At 34.7% G+C, this 22,554-nt stretch overlaps 1 protein-coding gene across 1 annotated transcript; it reads left to right on the top strand.

Moving 5' to 3' along the window:
• The first annotated feature begins 20,512 nt into the window (after positions 1-20,512).
• Positions 20,513-21,256, top strand: LOC102660681 (uncharacterized). Its single transcript, XM_006605068.1, has one exon. It carries the CDS (start codon positions 20,513-20,515, stop codon positions 21,254-21,256), a length of 744 nt encoding a protein of 247 aa, XP_006605131.1.
• Positions 21,257-22,554: the final 1,298 nt, after the last annotated feature.

The raw sequence follows: 22,554 nt of genomic DNA, 5'->3' as shown, positions 1-22,554 counted from the left end.
TCATTTGGTCAAATTCTCAATTATTGCATAAAATCATTAAAATGGTAGCACATGGTACCTATCACAGCCAACAACAATTCAAGCAAGGAAAGTTTAGGATCAAACTAATACACAAAAATGAATTTCGAATTCTTTTGTTCCTATATGTATTCTAACTAATTCTATAAACTTTTGAGCTTGCATGAATCGAATCATAGTGCTAGACAGATTCTCAATGAATTACAAAAGCTTGCAGGAACTTGCTTTAAGATGTTACATCACTGATTTAGAACAAAGGTATGGGCTTTCCATCCAATACAAAAACCTAGTTATCAAGTTGGATCTCTAAAGTCCTACAAATATAATCCAGATATGGATTCTACACTAGAGATGAGGTGCAATACCATGGAATCTTAGAGAGAACATAGGCAAAGTGATAAATTCTATATAAGCAAATAGTGAATGAAAACCATAAAACCCAAAAAATATTGTCATTTGGTCTTTTGAGTGAAAGATGCTCGTGTAATCAGGCTATAGAAGATCACACAACCAGAAATAAGCAAGGGTGAGGTTGTGTGACCAGTGAATGCAACAAAAAAGGTGGAAATTTCAAGCTTTAGCCTAAACTTTATATCATCCTGGTTTCCTTTAAGAAATTCCAGAAGGACAAGGTAGTCTTCTGTATCAACCATTACCAAAACATCCTTGTGGTTCTGCTCAAATAAGAATTGATCACCTTATAGTTGAGATATTCCAATGGAAAACTAAAAATTTTAGGAACAAAGGTCCTGTTACTTTCCACAGTAGTTTAGTCACTTGGTGGTGTTTGGTCAACAGATTATTTTCTAAGCCATTTTACAAACTTTTGAGTTTTAATGTTGATTGGGGGGGGGGGGGAGTTTTTGTCATCATTTCAAATTTATTCAAATTTTGGTAAGTGCCATTTTCAGTTAAATAAACTACCTTTACAGCAGCTCTAATCATGGCTGGACCACCAATGTCAACATTTTCAATTCCATCCTCAAATTCAATGCCCCCGGCTGATGTGACTTTATCATAAAATGGGTACAGGTTCACCATCATAACTCTAATGTAACACAACAAATTTCTAGCACAACGTACTTGTAATAACAGCTAATAACATAACTTACCAATCCCATGAGTACTGAGGTCTTCGATATGATGTTTTTGGTCTCTTTAGCAAGCTCGGCTTCCTAAGAAAAAATAAATGCCCAATTTAGCGACACCCAAATAAAAATATACAATTCAACATCGACTAAAAACACAATTGACATCAAAATCACTAACAACACATAATATAGGACAACAATTATTTTTAGATTACATTGAAGAAAGAGTGTGTATACCTAAGGGGTATTGTACTCAATGAAGCAGTAACCTAGGGTTTTCTTGGTTTCAAGATCAACCGGCATCCAGAGGCCATCCTCCTTGATAACACCAATTTGACTATAAATTTTTCAAACCACTCCTTTGAGCTTCTCGAACTTCTCCCTCGGAACCACAGGGAGGTTATCTGCGACAATGATGTTACCAAATTCAGACTCAAACTCGAGATTCTCCTCCTGGTAAACCACCTCGTCATCACTATAAAAGAGTCATAAAACCGCAACCCTAGGGTTCCATTTCAGTGACCAGAACCTGAAAAGGGCGACGTAGTTGATACCTGACGATGCTGCAATCTTCGCCGAGAGGGAGGCAAATGGCATCGAGATTGAGAGTGGAGAGATCGACGCCGAGACACAGCACCGTGTCCTCGATCTCCTTCATTACTATGAGGTCCGCCATGATTGTAGCAAGCACAGTTTTATCGTTATGGAGGCAAATGGCAGTGCGAGAAAGGGTTTGGTTTCTAGGGTTTTCTCTAGTTTCAGAAACGCAAAAACGGTGCGCCGCAGGGTGTAAGGATTGTGTTTTGCTCTTCCTTTGGTAAAATTGGAGCTTTATATTCTTTATAGGTTTCTCTCTTAATATTAATTCTAGGTGTCACTCTCTTTTTTTATATTAGCTCTGGAATTATTATTAAAATGTTGTCAACATTTTTTCTTATACTAATACTAGGTGTCTCTTTTTTTATATATTTTATGTAGTATAAGTTTAGTGAGTTTGCAGTCAAAAAGTATAGTGAATTATATATTTATTATTTTAAGAATTATCTTCCAAATTTATGATTTTTTTATTACTTGTAAAAATTAAATTTATATTTTATTTAGGTGGTTGTAAAAATATATTTTAAGGAATTTTGTGATGTATGTTTTTAGAATAACAAAAAATTTGACAGGTTAAATTTATTTTTTTTCATTGAAACAAATTATTTAAATAAATAAAATATTATAACTAAGTTACAAATTTTATATTGTTTTATAAAATAAAAAATTTAATAAATAATCTTAATTTTTTAAAATAATAAATTATATATATTTAATCTACAGTTAATTATATCCATAAGTAAAAGTAGTCATAGGTATAAGTTTGTAGAGATTTTAAAATATAATGATGATTTAATATTTATTTATCAAATGGTGACAAATATCTCATAAAATATATTTTTTAAATATTTATTAGATATTTTGATAATAATAATATATACATGGTCTGTATAAATGTTGTTATATGATAAAGTTTTTATTTTTATACTGATTAAATAAAATATATTAATAATAAATTTTAATTGTTTGACGATATAATTATTTTTACCAACATTCTATAAAAATTCTATAAAAGTTAAACTCTACTATTAAAAATAGTTTTTTTTTTTATTTTCAAATGAACTAATATGCAATAATTAATATAAATGTGTGTTATATTTAAATGATAATCATGAAATAATAAAATTAAAATGATAGAATTTATTTTAAAAATTTAGTTTAATTTTTAAATGCTTACCTTTTGAATTTGTTATTGTTTATTAATTATTATATTTTTTAAATTAAAATATAATTAATAACTCAATATATAATTTTTAAAAAATATATAAATAATTAAAGAAAAAGAGTTTATATTAACATCGGTTTTTTTAAAATCGATGTTGTAAGTACTTATAACATCGGTTATTTGAAAACCGATGTTGTCAAGCACTTACAACATTGATTTTAAAATAACCGATATTAAAATCGCACTAAATCGAGTTGTTAACATCGGTTATTTGAAAACCGATGTTGTAAGTGCTTGACGACATCGGTTTTCAAATAACCGATGTTAAAACTTATTTTTTTAGTAGTGTGAAGAAATTTTTTTATCAAAGTTAAGCTTGAGCATAGAGGCGGAGGCACTGGGGAGGCCTACAGGGGCCGTGGCTCCCCCAAGATTTTTAAACTCTCAGAATATTAGAAAATGTTGTATGTGGATAAAATATTAGGAGATGTCATAGCACATTGTAGGGAAGTTTAATAGCAGCAGTTTATTCGACTATTTCTTACTAGACACAATATACAGTGAACTTGTCATACTTTCTTTCAGTTTAAGTGAACTTGTCATACTTTCTTTCATGATTTAGTTGGTATTAGTATGTTTTGGTTTTGTTTTGTAATTGATTCAATGAGCCTGCATGTTTTTTGGTAGGGACTGAGTTTTATGTGTTGTTGGATTCTCAGTGCTTCCATGTTATATTTGTGGGACGTGTTTGTGTAATTTCTTGATGTAATTTTTTGTGGTTGGTAATTTGGTCACATCTTGTGACAAATTTCAATCCATTTATTTATAATATAATTATAATTATAATATAATTTTCTTTGCTGTTAAAAAAACTCTCATATCATAAATAAAATTATTTTACTTTTCTAAGTTCTCTTCAATATATTTTTATTAAAATACTTAATTTAAAAATCAAAATTCTCTTCATTTTTAATTTATATACTTAGTTAACTTATCCAAATATATATCACTTGTGATCCATTTATCCAAGTATTTTCTTCATATTTTTCATGTGACTCAATTATCTGTTTTTGAATAATATGCTTTAACTATGAATTTTTTTTCACTTGATTTAATAAACTTTTTTAGTTTCTTCTTCTTTTGATGCTAGTCTTTGACCCTTATGCGTTAATTGCACTTGGTGATTTGTATCTCTCTCATACTTAATACAATTATATATTTATTTTGCTCCTAAAAAACATTTAGATATATCTTAAAAGTTATATAAATATCATATATGTAAAATTTTAAATATTCTTTTATAAGTCATGATTTATTTACATTGGCCCTCTTTTCATAAAAATCTTGGCTTCGCCTTCGGGTGTGGCATCATTTGCTTGACCCAGCTAATAAGAGATTTTTTCTTGGCTGACTTTCAAGATTGGATTGCTCTAGGATTTGAATACTGGTGGGTTGGATGAGTGAAGGAGTATTTGGGCTCATGAGTGTTATTATCTTTGGTAGTAGAGAATTCAACAGACTTACAACCCTTTCTTTATTAGGCCATTAACACCATGGGATATTATTATGCAGAGTTGGAAAAATTATAAGAATTTCATGGCTCAAATGGCTAATGTTAATAGCTTTTCTAAGTAGCAGATTATGGTCAAATGGAAACCCCCTGAGCCGGGATGGCTCAAGCTTAATTGTGTTGGATCGGTCCAAGGCACTAATGGTATAGCAGGATGCAACTACAAGAAAAAAAAAACTATTTGTAGCAACATTTTTTGTTGGCAAATATTCCATATTACTGCAAAAATTACTTTTGTCAACAAAAAAATTGTTGCTGCAGTCCACTACAATAACATATGTTGTGAAAAGTTTTGCAGCAACATTTGATGTCGCTACCACTCTTAACACTTTTGCAACAAAAATTTATGCTTCTACTACTAACACTTTTGCAACAAATTTTTTTGCTGCTATTACTAACACTTTCGCAAAGAAAATTATCGGAGTCACTACTTATGTTTTCACAACGCAAATTTTCATTATCAACACATATGTTTTTATAACAAAAAATTTTGTTGTCATTACTTGTGTTTTCCCAACAAACATTATTGTCGCCACTACTTTTACTTTCACAATGAGCATTACGACTCTCACTCAATGTTTTCACAACGCAAATTTTCGCTGCCACTTCCTAAGGTTTCGTAACAAAAAAATTTGATGCCACAACTTTTACTTTCACAACAAACATAATTCTACATAATGATTAAAAAAACAATCTCCTTATTAAGAAATAACTAAATTAAAAAAAGAAATAACTAAAAGTTAAATAAAAGAAAAATAATTTGTCTAAGTAGTGCAATAATTTTTATTCCCCTTTAAATCTTTACTTTGAATATCCCATTATGCAATAGTTGAGTGACCACCAATTAACCTGCAATTTTAACATAAATAAATTATTAATTCAACATAAAAAATTACTGCTTTGAAAACAAAATTATTTGCAACTTACTTATAATGTGTCATCACATTAATAATAACTTCAACTTTGTGATCCATTGTCGGGGAAGATTGTCATCAACAAAACACCTATTAATTAATAATTCAATATATTGAACAAACTTTTAAAATGTAAAAAAAATTATTGTGACTATATACCAGTTAAATGTTAATTATACTTACCGAAATAGTATGCATTTTTAAAATATATTTGTCATTTTTTCTTCAATTTGTTTTTTAATCTTTCTTCAAATGTCCTTTGACTTTCTTCCCAACACGCTATCGTTTCTTCAAATGTCCTTTTGCATTTTCACCCAAAAAATTTTATTAGAAAACTACCATCATGATATGAAAATTTAAGAATATATATAGAAGAAATTCATAATCAATAAAAAAAATACAAAAATAATTTAAAATTTGAAAGAAAATAAAACTATAAGTACCTTCTTCATCTTGAGTCTGGTATGATTTGAAGAATTTGGAAATCTTGAACTTGAAATGTAGCTTGAGTGTGCCATTACTAAGTACAAATAGGAAAAAAATAAAAATAAAAACTTAAATTTCACCTTTCATTATTCTTTATTTAGAATTCTTACACAAATAAAACTAGTGGTGAGCTTGGAAAGAAAAATTATGGGGGAAAAATATGCTACTATAATAATCACTTTGTTGAGGGAGAGTTACAGAATTACCCTTTGTTGTTGTTGGGGACAAGCCAAGAAATATCTCATTCTTGCACCATTTTTTTCTTTTCTTTTGTCAACGAACAAAACATATTGCTTGTCAACTGATAACCATCAAATATATATGTCATAGATGGAAAAGGGAAAGTATGTATCATGCATAAGGAAGATAAATATTGTAGTTTTTTATAGATTATATACTAAAATATATTGTCGATATTATCTAAAATAAAATAATATTTTGTTGATATTTGATTTTATTTTGAAAATTTGTTTCAATCTTTTATCATATTTTTAAATTTAAATTGATATTGCTTTTCTAAATTTTTTTATTTAATAAGTTAGATATAGTACGATTATTACACATCTTAATTTGAAAATTTGTGTTAACCCTTTATCTTATTTTAAAAATTTGTTATTAATTCTTTATATTATTATAAAATTTGTTTAATTCTTTATCTTTTGAATATAAATTAATTCTTTATCTTTTAAGTTTTTTCTATATCTTTTATATATATATATATATATATATATATATATATATATATATATATATATATATATATATATATATATATATATATATATATTTTTGTCGATTAGATTTGATTCTATGGATATAGAGGAATTTAAAGATTTTTTACATTCAGAGATAGTTGAAGACTCTTTAAATTCAAAGATAGTTGAAAGAGAGTTGAAGACTCTTTAGATTTAGAGAGAGTTAAAGACTCTATGGATGAAAAGAGGGTCAAAGACTCTTTAGATTTAGAGATAGTAGAAGACTCTATGGATGTTGAGAGAGTTGAAGACTCTTTCGATTTAAAAGACTTTGTGGATGTTAAGAGAGTTGAAGACTCTTTAGATTTAAAGAGAGTTGAAGACTCCATAGATGCGGAGAGGGTTGAAAATTCTTTAGATTTAGAGAGAGTTGATGACTCTTTAGATTTAAATATAGTTGAAGACATGGATGCTGAAAGAGTTAAAGACTCTTTAAATTTAGAAAGAGTTAAAGATTCTTTGGATGAAATTGCTAATGCTCTATATTGTTCTACAATTTTGTTTATTTCAAACTTCTAATTTCGAGAAATGGAAGCGGGGTCCTTCTTTCTTTTAATTTGTAATTAAAAGGAATTCTCTTGTGCCAGAATTCTCTTTTTTTATTTATATTTATTCGATTCTTTAATTTCATTTAAAGCAAAGGTAGGTGTCTTTAGTTATCTTTTTATAATAACCACGTGAATTATGTTTCACGTGTTTCTATGCAACACCAATTTTGGCAAAAGCCAAATTTTACAAAGGTTGATTTATTTAATTAGCATAACTTCATTTTTCATTTGTTGGTCTAAGTAATTAGCATAACTTCCTACTCTTTTTCGTTAGCTTCTCTAGTCTCTTGTGTCTCCTTACTTCTCCATTTATATTAGCAGGAGACACCAAGAACTCTTGCATATTTCTGATTGGTCAAGCTCTATATTGTTAGTGGAATATGTGTTAGATTAGTTCATTAGGCATTCACTTGTGCTGAAGCTATCATGCATTTTCGTTAATATTATGTTAGCACCAAACCTTAAAAAGAACTACCCCTTTGCTTCTTTTTTTTAAAGTCAAATTAAAGGTCTCATATTATATAATAGATAATAATTATATAATAATAGTTTGTTTGTTAAATATATCCTTTTTAATCACATGTTAATACAGTATTCCTATATTTAAAATATTGTAATTTGATATTATTTTAGATTTTGTTTCATTTTCACGATAGATTGGAATATTCTTACAATAAATATATATTAATATGGGTGGGAATTTTTTTTTTCATTTCTCTCTCTCTCTCTCTGGATATCCTTATGTAATAGCATATACCTTGTTCTTATGCTTATAGCATACACCTTTATGTTATACGATAGATATCTTAAATATATTTTCACAATATTCTTATTCTTAAATATATATATATATATATATATATATATATATATATATATATATATATATATATATATATAATAGATATCTTATTTTTTTAAATATATATCTTTTTATAATTTAATTGTATCTTAAATATTCAAATTGAGTATAAATGTAGAAAATCCAAATCAAGCTAAATATGTTTTTTTACTAAACTTTTATATGTTTGTTATCTTAAACTTGCACATTCATCAAACAATTTATTTATTATCGATAAACATAAATAAAAGTTATATTTTACTAAGTCACCGGTACAAATGTATCTTTTCTTAACAATGATGAATGTTGTTGACAACTAATAATTCTTTTAGGCCCATGTCATAAAATATATATTTTATGACAAGGTATATGCAGAGAGAGAGAGAGAAAGGAAAAGTTGTTGGTATAAAAACATATTGTTTAGCAACTTTAAATGTCATTATTGTAAATGTAACTTTTGCCAATGACTTTGATGTTGTTGATATAAAATATTATATTTCTCCAACGACCTTAATTGTCGCAGCTACAAAATTAGTTTTTCCCAACTAATTTCAAATTTGTTGCTATAAATGTAACTTTTGTCAATGACTTTGATGTTGTTGGTATAAAATATTATATTTTCTAGTGCTACTACAAAATTAATTTTTCCCAACTAAAAAAGTACATTTTTGAATGACTTTAAATTTTGTTGGTATAAACTATATGTATTAATAACGACGAGATTTTTTGTTATAATAAGTATAATTTTCCTTGTGATATTGCACTACTAGAAAATACACTTTCAACATCGGTTATTTAGAACATTCTACATCGGTTCTAAAACCGATGTTGAAAGTGATGATGTTGAATGTATGAATGTTAACATCGGTTTTGGAGAACCGATGTTAACATACATATGACAACATCGGTTCTCCAAATACCCGATGTTGAAGACAATGAACAACAGCAAAAAAAGTGTAGGCATGATGAACGTTGACATCGGTTTTCCAGTAAAACCGATGTAAATATGTTAGTTTAACATCGATTTTCTAGAAAAACCGATGTTAATATATGCCCTTAACATCGGTTTTGCTAGAAAACCGATGTCAACGTTGATGATGCATACACTTATTTGGTGTAGTTCTTTGTGTAAAACATCGGTTAATTATAAATAACCGATGTTAATATTCAAATATTCACATCGGTTATTGATAATTAACCGATGTTAATGTACACTAGTTAACATCGATTTTCTACAGATAACCGATGTTAAATTACAAACGCTGACATCAGTTATACACAAAAAACCGATGTTAATATACAAACGTTAACATCGGTTTTCTATTATAACCGATGTTGGTTATGATATTAACATCGGTTTTTGTTAATAACCGATGTTGTTTTCAAATATATTTTTATACATATACTTTCTGTTTTTACAGTAAACCCAAAATTGTACCTGTCAAATGCAATTTCAGAAGGCCCAATTCACAGCAAATAAACATTTTATTCTGCTTTCAAACAGTTTTAATGATAATAAACATCAAATAATTGATTTATATATTATAAAGAACTATCAACAAATGAATTGAATGTTCATGTTACATAGAAAATGTAAAAAATGTTAAAAAATGTCCCTAAATCCTAGGCCTGATCTCTAATTCGGAGATAAAACTGTGCCCACTGGATCCGCAATGCTTTTAATCTCTGAGGCTCCATTCGGAGCATAAATATGGGTTTGACAACAATGAACGTGAGAAGCCAGAGAAGAAAAGGGTGGTGGATGATGAAACTGGCGACAAACATGAGCTGGATGAAGTCCTAAGGAGGCAAATTGAAACAAAAAACCGATGCCTCAATAAGAGAAAAATGTAGTTGTCACTTACTAGGTTTGGTGACCTCTGTCTCTGCAGAAAATTACATTAGCCGATGTTAATCAATTCTCCTTCATCATGATCATTTCGATTTGCATGAACGTCGTCAGCTTCTTCTTCTCCGACAACGTTACTAGTGATTTGAGCGGTCAAAGGACTAACATAGGTGTCCATGTATGAATCATCATCTTCTACATTAACACCAACTGTTTTGCCCTACAGAACCATGCACCACCTTTCATCACAAGGGTCTTGCACGTAAAATACTTGTCTAGCTTGTTCTGCCATGATGAAAGGGTCATTGTGGTAACCAAGTTTCTTTAGATCTACCAGGGTAAATCCTATATCATCGGTGCGCACACCGGTGTTGTTGTCAACCCATTTACATTTGAAAACACATACTGTAAATTTCGCATAATTAAGCTCCCAAATTTCATCAATGAACCCAAAGTAAGGGATGGAAGCTACACAGGGATTGGCGTCATTGACACTTGCAAAGTGTTGAGATTCAGCCCTTAGGGTGACCCCGCTGTTCTGCATTGTACTTTTGTCATCTTGTGCTTTTGTGTAAAATGAATACCTGTTTATGTCGTATCCTTGCCAGGTTATAACATTTCTTTTAGGCCCATCTGCTAGTTTTCTTAATGTTTCTGAAGCATTCTCATTTGCAAAGATTGTATCTTTAAACCAATCACAGAAAGTTTTGTTATGCTTTTTCAACGCCCAATTCTTTGACATTTTCGGATTATTCTGTTTGACCAAAGCTTCATGCTTAACTATGTATGGCAAAACTTCATTACTGTTGTTCAAGACATACAAGTGATCTTGTAACAAATCTTCTACACTTGGAGTGATCACCTGCAGTCCTCTTGAACCCTTACCACCCACTCTGTCATCATGTCGACACTCAGGAAGCCCAACAGCTTTAGCCTTCTCTAAGTATTCTGAACAAAATTCAATGGCTTCTTCTGCAATGTACCTCTCAACAATAGATGCTTCCGGACGATATAGATTCTTTGTATACCCTTTTAAGATCTTCATGTATCGCTCAACCGGGTACATCCACCGTAGATAAACAGGACCACAGCATTTGATTTCTCTGACCAGATGCACAATCAAGTGAATCATGATGTCAAAGAAAGCAGGGGGAAAATACATCTCCAACTGGCACAGTATAATTGCGGCCTCATTTTCCAACTCATCAAACATTACTGGATCAATCACTTTGCTACATATAGCATGGAAGAAAAAGCACAGGCGAGTTATGGTGAACTTGACTTTGTTTGGCAAGATGTCTCGTATAGCCACGGCTAACAATTGTTGCATGAGCACGTGACAATCATGAGACTTTAACCCTACAAGCTTAAGCTCCTTTAACTGCACAAGGCTCTTAATATTTGAAGAGTATCCTTGTGGAACCTTCACCTGACGAAGACACTGACAAAAACTTATCTTCTCCTTCTTGGACAAAGTATGGCAGGCTGGGGGCAAGTAAATTTTCTTCCCATCAGATCTTGGATGCAACTGTGATCTTATACCCATATCAGCTAGATCTTGACAGGTATTCAAGCCATCCTTCGTCTTGCCTTGAATGTTAAGGAGCGTCCCAATCACACTGTCACAAACATTTTTCTCCACATGCATAACATCAATACAATGTCTAACATCAAGATCAGACCAGTACGGAAGATCAAAGAAAATGGACCTCTTCTTTCATACGCAACTCTGACTTTTATCCTTCTTTTGGTCTTCCCAAATACAGTGTTCAGGTGTTGAACCCGCTGATATACCTGCTCACCAGTCAACGATATCGGCGCAATATCATGCTCTTGACTTCCATTAAAAGCTTTTCTCAGTCGTCTGTAAGGATGATTGGGTGTTAGAAAGCGGCGATGCCTACTGTAGACTGTTTTTCTCCCATGTTTCAGTTGTATGTAACTTGTATTTTCTTCACAGATGGGGCATGCATGATGACCCTTAACATTGTAACCGCTAAGATTTCCATATGCTGGAAAGTCATTAATGGTACAAAAAAGCATTGCACGCATTTCAAACGTCTCCTTGCGAAACGCATCAAACACTACAACCCCCTCGTCCCACAACTTTCTCAGATCTTCAACCAACGGACTTAGATAAACGTCAATTTCATTTCCTGGATGTCTAGGGCCCGATATCATCATACACAACATCATGTATTTTCGCTTCATGCACAACCAAGGAGGCAAATTGTAAATTACTAGCAGAACTGGCCATGAACTGTGTTGAGTGCTTAAGGTGCCATATGGATTCATTCCATCACTGGCTAGTCCAAGTCTAAGATTTCTTGGCTCATTCCCGAAATCCGGATACAAACCATCAATCTTCTTCCACTGGGAGCAATCAGCCGGATGACGGACCATTCCATCAGAAATCCTTCCATTTGCATGCCATGTAAGGTCTTTTGCGTCGTCCTCGTTAGCAAACAGACGCTTAAACCTTGGAATGATTGGAAGATACCACAAAACCTTCGCTGGGGGGCCCTTGTTGGAGTTTTCATCAGAATTGCTTTCCTCTTCATCCTTCACTTTGTACCGTGAAGTCACACGGACAGGGCATTTGGACATTTCTTGGAATTCATGCCTGTAGAGCATGCAATCATTGGGGCAAGCATGAATCTTCTGATACTCCATACCCATCGGACACAATATCTTTTTCGCCTTATAGTAACTTTTAGGCAATGTGTTGTCCTCTGGAAGCAGATTGTGCACTACCTGAAGCAGTGAGGTGAAACTTTTGTCACTCCACCCATACCTGGCCTTCACATTAACCAGACTTAACACAGCAGACAACAGGGTTAAGGAATTCTTGCAGCCTGCATACAAAGGCTTCTTAGAATCACTCTGCAATCCTTCATACACAGGGGCGTGTGCTTGCTGGAAAGACTCCTGTCCAAGGTCACGAATCATGTCCTCTAACCGATCTCCTATTTCAACATCAAACGGTTCAGATTGGGACCCACTCTGCATGTCTGTCACTTCACCATGCCATATCCACGTTGTGTAATTCTTCTTAATCCCATCACACAATAGATGGTCCCGTATGTCATCGAGTAATTGTCGTCTTCCATTCAAACAGTTGATGCAAGGACAATAATATTTTCCTTCTTCATTCGGTCGACCTCTTTCTGAAGCAAATTGCAAGAACTGTTCGACGCCATCCTCATATTCTGGGCTCATGCGACTTTCATTCATCCAACTTCGATCCATCTACGCAATTCCATGCATGAAAATCTCACTTTTTTATTTATAGGTGTGGGCCTATCCCATTTAGGAAAACTGTCTTTTATGTTAGCTTCAATCGTCAAGGTTACCATTATTTACAAAAATTGGACTAAATTTCGGCAGCATTTCGCATTGGTCTCCAAGTACACGACATGACATCGGTCAAATGAATTTCCCGATAATCAAGTATGCACTCGGAGAACAACTTGAAATGCAGTGAACCGAAATTTAATCAAATTAATGAAAATAATAATAACCTTCACGAATGAATGTAACATAAAAATACCAGTCTCCCCAAACTGTCCAAACGAACAATTCAAGACTAAATACAATGGCTAATGCAAACTGTCCACAAGAGTCATTGCATTCAGTCTCAAACGGGAATCTAAGGTTCACTCACCATGAACAACAATTGTTTATATAGCAAATTACACTGATCACATAAAAGAACATACAAAAGGTCAAATTCAATTACAGACAAATATAGACATCAGCAGTTGTTTATGTAACTAATTTCAAATGCTGGGTTTGAAGAGTGCTTATGGTTTAATATTGTAGTTGGGTATATGTGTGTGTGTGCGTATCATGAGGATCTGTGTGTATCATGAGGGTTGAGACAAGGAGACCCTTTGGCTCCATTACTCTTTCACTTAGTGGCTGAAGGACTGACAGGGCTAATGAACGTCTGTGTGTGTGTGTGTGTTTCTGTGTGTGTGTGTGTGTATGTGTGTATGGCTGTGTGTGTGTGTGTGTGTTTTTGTGTGTGTGTGTGTGTGTGTATGTGTGTGTATGGTTGTGTGTGTGTGTGTGTATGGCTGTGTGTGTGTGTGGGTTTCTGGCTGTGTGTGTGTGTGTGTGTTTCTGTGTGTGTGTGTGTGTGTGTGTGTGTGTGTGTGTGTGTGTGGCTGTGTGTGTGTTTCTGTGTGTGTGTGTTTCTGTGTGTGGGTGTGTTTCTGTGTGTGTGTGTGTGTGTTGAAGAACCTGCCCCAAGACACAGCAGACACTTGTGCATACAGGATGCTGCTGCTGCTGCAGAAAGGCTTTGCCCAGCCCTACAACTATTGCTCTAGTAATTTATCAACAACATTTTTTTATTAGGGTAGCAGCTTTGGGTAAGAGTCCTAAATTCTAAATATGGGGATTTTTCAGAATTCCAGCTTGGCTCTAACAAGAGGGGTCATTCCCATTGGTGGAGGGATATTAGAAAGCTATATCATCAGTCGGATCCTAATATTTTCAATCAGCATTTGACCTGGAAGGTTGGGAGTGGGGAAAGAATCAAATTTTGGACAGATAAGTGGCTAGGGACAGACTACACTCTTGAGCAGAAATATAATCAACTTTCTCGGATTAGTAGACAGCAAAGTTCCCTCATCTCTAGCATGGGTAACTTTAATAATGATAGCTGGGAGTGGGATCTCACGTGGAGGAGGAATCTATTTGATCATGAAAATGATATAGTTGTGCAGTTTATGGAGGAAATAAGCTTCATTCCTATCCAGAGGCATAGTAAGGATTCTATGGTGTGGCTAGCTGAACACCACGGGCATTACACTACTAAATCAGCTTACAAGTTCACCCAAAGTGCCACTTTACTCAATTCTGTGAAGGCTTTGGGAACCCTGTATATCAGGACATAAGGGGTGGATGGTGGAGTGCCTTGACTAGTTCTATCTGGCACCATAGAAACAACCTGATTTTCCAAGGAAGACCTTTTGATCCATATAAAGTTATGGATCATGCTATATACCTAGTTTGGTCCTGGTTCAAGGCTAAAGATAAAGATTTCAATATTAGCTTAAATCATTGGTCTTCAAATATTTCGAATTCCTTTGGATATTCTGCTGGGCTTTCTTAATTCTGTTGTATTAGGGTGGATTATTGGTTGGAGGGCAGCACTCTGGTGCTTTGTAACTTTTATTTCTGGTACCACTGGTACTAGTTTACCTATTAATAATATATATATTTTGCCTTCCAAAAAAAATTTAGATTGGCACCTGATTCGTAAGACCTATGCTTCTGCTAGTCTGCTGGTTTCTACCTTGTATATTTAGTACCTCTGGTACTCAGTTATTAATACAACTTATAATTTTGCTGATAAAAAAAAAGATAATACAAGAGAGAGAGAAGGGCAGTGGCAGTCACAACATATATATAGAGAAGGGCAGCAGATAAAATTACAAAAACATTCAACACTAACAATGAACAAGTTATGAGAGTTTAAATCACAGTAAATACTTCAAAGATATCAGTCCAATGAAACAAAGGTCATGTAGACAGGCATAGCATAAGTTACAAATATACCAGTAATGCATACAACAACAATTTCAAATTAGTTTTTGAATCAAAGATATAAATACCTGACTTTGAGGCTTCAAAGATATAATCAAAGCGCTTCCGCAACAACGCCAATTAGCAGTAGTAAATGATAGCCCTAAAAAAAACCATACAGAATACATATCAAAAGACATTATACTGAGAGTGTATTTAAAACCTTTTTCAGTCATTCTATCAAACAGCTCATTGACAATTTTTTAAGAATACATATCATATGAATCTAAATGACAGACCTCTATCCCAAGTGGAAGTCACTCTTAAGAAATCTCTTCAAGTTCAATTGTGGGAGGCAGCTTATGCATATGAATCTATGTTGAGACAAAAGGCTAGAATTAAGTGGCTAAAAGAAGGGGACAGCAACTCTACTTATTTTCACAGATTGATCAATCATAGAAGAAGAAAAAAATGCTATTCCAGGTATTTTCATGGATGGTGTGTGGATTCAAGATAAATTACTCTAAAAGCCACTTTGGTTGTTTGGGTAAATCAGCAAGTTGGTGCAGGGAAGCTGCCCAATTCCTTAATTGCAGTACTTTGGCATTTCCTTTTACTTATCTTGGAATTCCAGTTGGGGTGTCCTGTAAGAGCTGGATCGTGTGGCAGCCTATTGTAAGGAAGTTTGAAGTCAAACTTGCAAAATGGAAGCAAAGAACTCTATCAATGGGGGGCAAAATCACTCTTATTAATTTTGTCCTCTCATATTCCAAGGCAAAAGATTTGAAACACCAAAAGTCATGGAGGATGCTTTATTCCTTTTGTGATCATGGTTGAAGTCTAGGGACAAAAATTTCTGAACTTCCTTTAACTATTAGTCGTCTAATCTTGGAGACTTCTTTGCTAAATTAGGTTCTCTTGTATTTGTGGGGGGTTTTGTTGTTCTAATCCTGTAATGGTGGGCGGTTTTAGATGCACTGCATCTATGTAAATCACCAGTAGTACTTCTGGTGCTGCTGTGTCCTATTATGATTAATATATAAATTATCTTTTGCTTTTCAAAAAAAAAAATTTAATGCGGCTTTACTTGGCAAATGGGGGTGGCAGCTGGCTAACAATCAAGACCAGCCTTGGTCTAGAATTTTAATCTCTAAGTATGGTGGGTGGAAGGAGTTAATTTGTGGTGGAAGGAGGAATTTCAGTTCCCAATGGTGGCAGGATTTGAAGAGTATCTTCCAGCAGCATCACAATGAATGCTTAACTGATAATTTAAAATGGAGAGTGGGAAGGGGGTCCAGCATCAATTTCTGGAAGCATAAATGGATGGAGGACAACTGTACTCTCCAAGGAAAATATCCCCAGTTATATTTAATAAGTAAACAGCAGAATTCATCAATCAATTATATGGGAGATTTTGTGGAGGGTAGGTGGGAATGGAAGTTATCATGGAGAAGGACTTCCAAATGCACTTTAATTTCTGGTCAACCAATCTAAAGGATGTTCTTTCTTAGAGGGGATGGGTTTGTATTTTTGTGGGCTATATTCGGTCTCTCCTGATGGGATGCAGACTGTAATTGTCTTGCTTTTTAACTTTGTATCTTCAGTACACCTAGTACTGAATTTCATATATAATATATTGATTTTTGCTGTGCAAAAAAAAAATGTGTCTTTGTAATCTGTAGTACCACTGGTACTTCTAATTATCAAAGAGAGGGGCTGACTGCCCCTTTCTCTAATTCAGAAATCAGAGATGCTATTTGGAGTTGTGATGGCGATAAATGTCCGGGCCCAGATGGGTTTAATTTTAGATTTATCAAGGAGTTTTGGGGGCTGCTCAAACCTGATTTTCGAAGATTTGTGGATGAATTCCATGCTCATGGAAGCTTTCCAAGAGGCAGCAATGCATCTTTTGTGGCTCTTATTCCTAAGATATCTCAACCCCAGTCTCTAAATGATTATAGGCCCATCTCTCTCATTGGCTGCATGTATAAAGTAATAGCAAAACTCTTGGCAAATAGGTTGAGGATTCTGCTGGATGAGTTAATTGATGAAAGGCAGACAACGTTCATAAAAAATAGGCACATTCTCCATGGAATTCTGATTCTCAATGAAGTGGTGGATGAAGCTGTTCACAGAAAGAAGCCTGCTATGATTTTCAAAGTGGATTTCGAAAAAGCTTATGATTCAGTATCATGGTCTTTCTTGGACTATATGATGACAAGGCTAGGATTCTGTCCTATATGGAGGAAGTGGATTTCTGCTTGCCTTCAATCAGCCACTATCTCAATTCTAGTAAATGGGAGCCCTACAAAGGAACTAGTCCCATCTAGAGGATTGAGACAAGGAGACCCTTTGGCTCCTATGCTATTTAATATAGTGGCTGAGGGCCTTACTGGCATGATGAGGGAGGCTTTGAATAAAAACCTCTATAGAAGTTTCTTGGTTGGGAAGCAAAGCGTCCCTATAAATATATTGCAATATGCTGATGACACAGTTTTTGTTGGAGAGGCTTCTTGGGATAATATTATTGTGCTGAAGTCCATGCTTAGGGGATTTGAAATGGTCTCAGGTCTGAGGATTAACTATGCAAAAAGCCAATTTGGGGTTGTTGGTTTTCAGCCCAATTGGGCTCATGATGCAACCCAACTTCTGAACTGTAGGCAGCTGGACATTCCTTTTCACTACTTGGGAATGCCTATTGCTGTAAAAGCTTCCAGCAGGATGGTTTGGGAGCCTTTGATTAACAAGTTTAAAGCTAAGCTCTCCAAGTGGAATCAGAAGTACTTATCTATGGGTGGCAAGGTCACCTTGATAAAATCTGTCCTCAATGCGCTTCCCATTTATCTCCTATCTTTCTTCAAGATTCCTCAAAGAATAGTAGATAAACTGGTGTCTCTTCAAAGAACATTTATGTGGGGGGGAAATCAACACCATAATAGAATCTCTTGGGTCAAATGGGCTGATATATGCACTCCAAAAATTGATGGGGGATTGGGGATCAAAGACTTGTCCAAATTTAATACAGCTTTGAGAGGTAGATGGATATGGGACCTAGTCTCCAAGCATAAGCAGCTGTGGGCCAGAATTCTAACTTCTAAATATGGAGGATTGATAGATTTGCAGAATGGTAGAGATAAAGGATGGCACTCCCAATGGTGGAAAGACCTTAGAAAGCTTTATCATCAGCCTGAATTTCAAATTATTCACCAGAATATGACCTGGAAGGTTGGTTGTGGGGATAAGGTCAGATTCTGGCAAGATTCTTGGCTGGGACAGGGAGGCAGCCTTCAGCAGAAGTACAATCAATTATTTGTGATTAGCAGACAGCAAAACCTTCCCATCTCTAAAATGGGAAAGTTTTATCAGAATACTTGGAATTGGGATTTTAAATGGAGAAGGAACCTCTTTGATCACGAGAATGAGCAAGCAATAGCCTTCATGGATGATATATCTGCTATATCTATTCATCAGCAGCTGCAGGACTCAATGTTGTGGAAAGCAGACCCTATTGGGATCTACTCTACTAAGTCAGCATATAGGCTCTTGCTACCTACCAACAGACCTGGTCAGCACAGCAGGAACTTCAAGATTCTATGGAAGCTTAAAATTCCCCCAAGGGCTGAGTTGTTCTCATGGAGGTTGTTTAGAGATAGGCTCCCTACCAGGGCTAATTTGCTTAGGAGACATGTGGCTCTACAGGATATTATGTGTCCTCTAAGTGGAAATCACCAGGAGGAGGCTGGGCACCTTTTCTTCCATTGCAGAATGACTGTAGGGTTGTGGTGGGAATCCATGAACTGGACCCGGACTTTGGGAGCTTTCTTAGATGATCCTGCTGCTCATTTTATCCAATTCAGTGATGGGTTTGGGGCATAGAGGAATCACAATAGGCGCTGTATTTGGTGGATTGCTTTAACTAGTACTATTTGGCAGCATAGGAATTCCCTACTGTTTAAGGGCACCCCATTTCAACCTCCCAAAGTGATGGATGATGCGTTATTTCATGCGTGGACTTGGCTTAAAGCTACGGAGAAAGGCTTTAATATTCCTTTTAACCAGTGGTCTACCAATCTTCTGGAGTCCTTCGGTTAATTTGTAATCTATCTCTAATAGTGGGGCTTTTTGTTGGGTTTGTTTTTGGAAGGTGGCACATTGAGTGTTTTGTATCTATTTCACTCAGTACCTCTGGTACTGTATGGTTTCTATATTAATAATACTATAATTTTGCCTTCCAAAAAAAATATAAATTATCTTTGCAGTTCAAAAAAAAATTATTAAATAGAACAGTACCACAGGTACTGAAAATATAAGATACAAGACACAAAAGTGCCACCTTCCAAAAAGCAAAACAAACCCAACAATAACCCAGCACAAGGACCCCAATACATATAATCAGAAATTTAACCAAAGGCCATCATAAGCACCTTTTGAGGTTCAAAAGGAATGCCATGAAACAGCAAGGAATTCCTAAGCAATCACCAGACCTTTCTATTTCTATTTTTTACACATTTAAAACTCAAACATATAAAATAAAAACTATATAACAAACTAACAAAGATAAAGACAAAAAAAAGGAAATATAAACTCACCTCAGTTGGTGCTGCTGCCCATCATTTCACTCTCACAACAAATAGGAATCATGTACCTGCATGGAAGAAATAATCACACAACACACAATGATCAAAATAAGCAAATGCATATAATTAAGCATGATACAATATCAATATTCATGGAAGTAACAATGACTTGTCAAAAATTTGGATGAAATTCAATATGTAAATCAAAGCTTTGTCCCTGAAACCCTCTGTGTAAATCAAAGCTTTGTCCTTGAGACTGATAAGGTTGCTAGTGAACATACAGCAGATTTAACAGCTGTGTTGGGAAAGGACAATATTGACTCATGAATATTTTATCCTTTAACTCTAGAGGGTTGGGTAGTGGTGTCAAGTGGTCAGCCATCAGAAAAATGACCTTGACCAACAATCTTGATGTTCTATGTATCCAAGAAACAAAAATCGAAGCCATTGATTGGAGGATATGTCAGTATTTATGGGCTGACTGTAATGTTGCCTCGGAATGTGCCCCTTCAATTAATCCCACTCTATTTTTAATAAGCAATCAGCAGACCTCCTCAATTAATTCTATGGGGAATTTTGTGGAAGAGAGATGGGAATGGAAGCTAACATGGAGAAGGAACTTTTTTGACCATGAAATTGACATGGTAGCTGATTTTATAGCTGACATCGAGTCAAACAACATCAATCACTACAGCAGGGATTTCCTTTGTTGGAAGTCTGATCCTAATGGCCTATATTCCACAAAGTCTGCTTACAAAGTGCTGCAGGAGGGTCATGCTAGTGCTATTGAGGACAGGGTTCTTAACATCATGTGGAGTCTGAAAATTCCCCCAAGAGCTAGTGCTTTTTCATGGAGATTATTCAAGAACAGGCTCCCTACTAGGGATAATCTTAGAAGGAGGCAAGTGTCATTGGATACATATAGTTGCCCCTTATGTGACCTTGAAGAAGAATATGTCAATCATCTTTTTTTCAACTGCTCCAAGACTAGGAGTCTCTGGTGGGAGCCTATGAGATGGGTTAATAGAGTGGGTCCCTTCCCCACTGACCCAAAGAATCATTTTCTGCAATTCTCTCAGTGGAATAGGCCAACCTACACAGTCAAGAGATGGGAATTTGTCTGGATAGCTTTGTCAGTGTCCATTTGGCATCACAGAAATGGCATGATTTTCAATAATCAGCCTTTTAATCCAGAAAAGGTCATGGATGAGGCTCTATTCCACACCTGGTCCTGGCTCAAGTGTGTGGAGAAGGGTTTCCAATCGCATTTTAATTTCTGGTCAACTAATCTGAAGGAGGCTTTTTCTTAAAGGGGTTGGGTTTGCTTTGTATGTTGTCCTATCTACCGTTTCTCCCTAGTGGGGTTTAGGCTCTTTTTGCCTTGTATTCCTATCTTATTTTCAGTACACCTAGTACTGATCTTTATATATAATATATTGATTTTTGACAGCCTCATGTCTCCCTTCCTGAAAACCCACTAAAAACTGCCTAACCCCCCTGCTGTTACTCCATAATTTATTCTGCAATAACTGCTTAAGGCAGTTACATATGGTCCTAAATCACTACACATTCAGTTACGATTATCCCTTTGTGCCTAACTAGGGTTTCGAAACATCACAACAAAGACACACCATTGAACAATGGATTTTCATCATTAACATACAACAGAGACATACCTTCGATGGAAGCGCAGACACGAACTCCACAAACGTGAACTCGACAATGTGGTTGCAATCACGAAATCGCAGCCCACTTTGCGAAAAACACGAACTAAGGCAGAAGGAGAAACAACAATAAAGACTGGGTTAAAACGACGAACGCCTAATGTTAAAACGACGAACGCCTAATGTTAAAACGAAAGGACGTACCTCAATGGATAAGTGCCAAAGACGATCTCCACAAACACGATCTCCACAATGTGGTTGCAGTCACGGAAGCGCAGGCGACTTTGACACAAGGAGAAAGAAGAAGAACGATAGGGTTCAAGCGCAAGGAGAAAGAAGAAGAATGATAGGGTTCAAGCGCAAGGAGAAAGAAGAAGAACAATAGGGTTCAAGCGTGGATTGTGCAATTTCAGAAGTTTAATTTATAATGATAACAACATCGGTTTTTTAAAACTAACCGATGTTAACATCAACTACGTAACATCGGTTATAATAAAACCGATGTTAACATCGACTCGATAACATCAGTTTTTACAAAACCGATGTTAACAATGGCATACTAACATCGGTTTTTCCAAAACCGATGTTAACTAAGTCTACTTATTTACAAAAATGCCACCGCGCTTTCGTTAACATCGGTTTTAGCTATAACCGATGTTAATTGGGCGATGTAGAAAGCTGTTTTTTTAGTAGTGTTGGTGTTGTTGGCAAAAAAAATTGAATTCGCAACAACAATCAATTGTTGTCATGAAATGTCTATCATTGCCAACAATTTATTTTTTGTAGCAAAGAAGTCGTTATGAATAACCTTATTTCTTGTAGTGGTGATGGTTTAACCACGGATGATTGGGGGAGATGGATTGTAGGATATGCTAGGAAATTAGGGATAACTTGAGCCTTTGTGGCATAGTTATGGAGAATGTATTAGGGTATTTGTATAGCTC

The sequence above is a fragment of the Glycine max genome, chromosome 19 (assembly GCF_000004515.6).
Source record: "Glycine max cultivar Williams 82 chromosome 19, Glycine_max_v4.0, whole genome shotgun sequence".
In the NCBI taxonomy this organism is placed as follows: domain Eukaryota; kingdom Viridiplantae; phylum Streptophyta; class Magnoliopsida; order Fabales; family Fabaceae; genus Glycine; species Glycine max.
The sequence above is the reverse complement of the archived record's forward strand: the minus strand, read 5'-3'. Positions and strand labels throughout refer to the sequence as shown.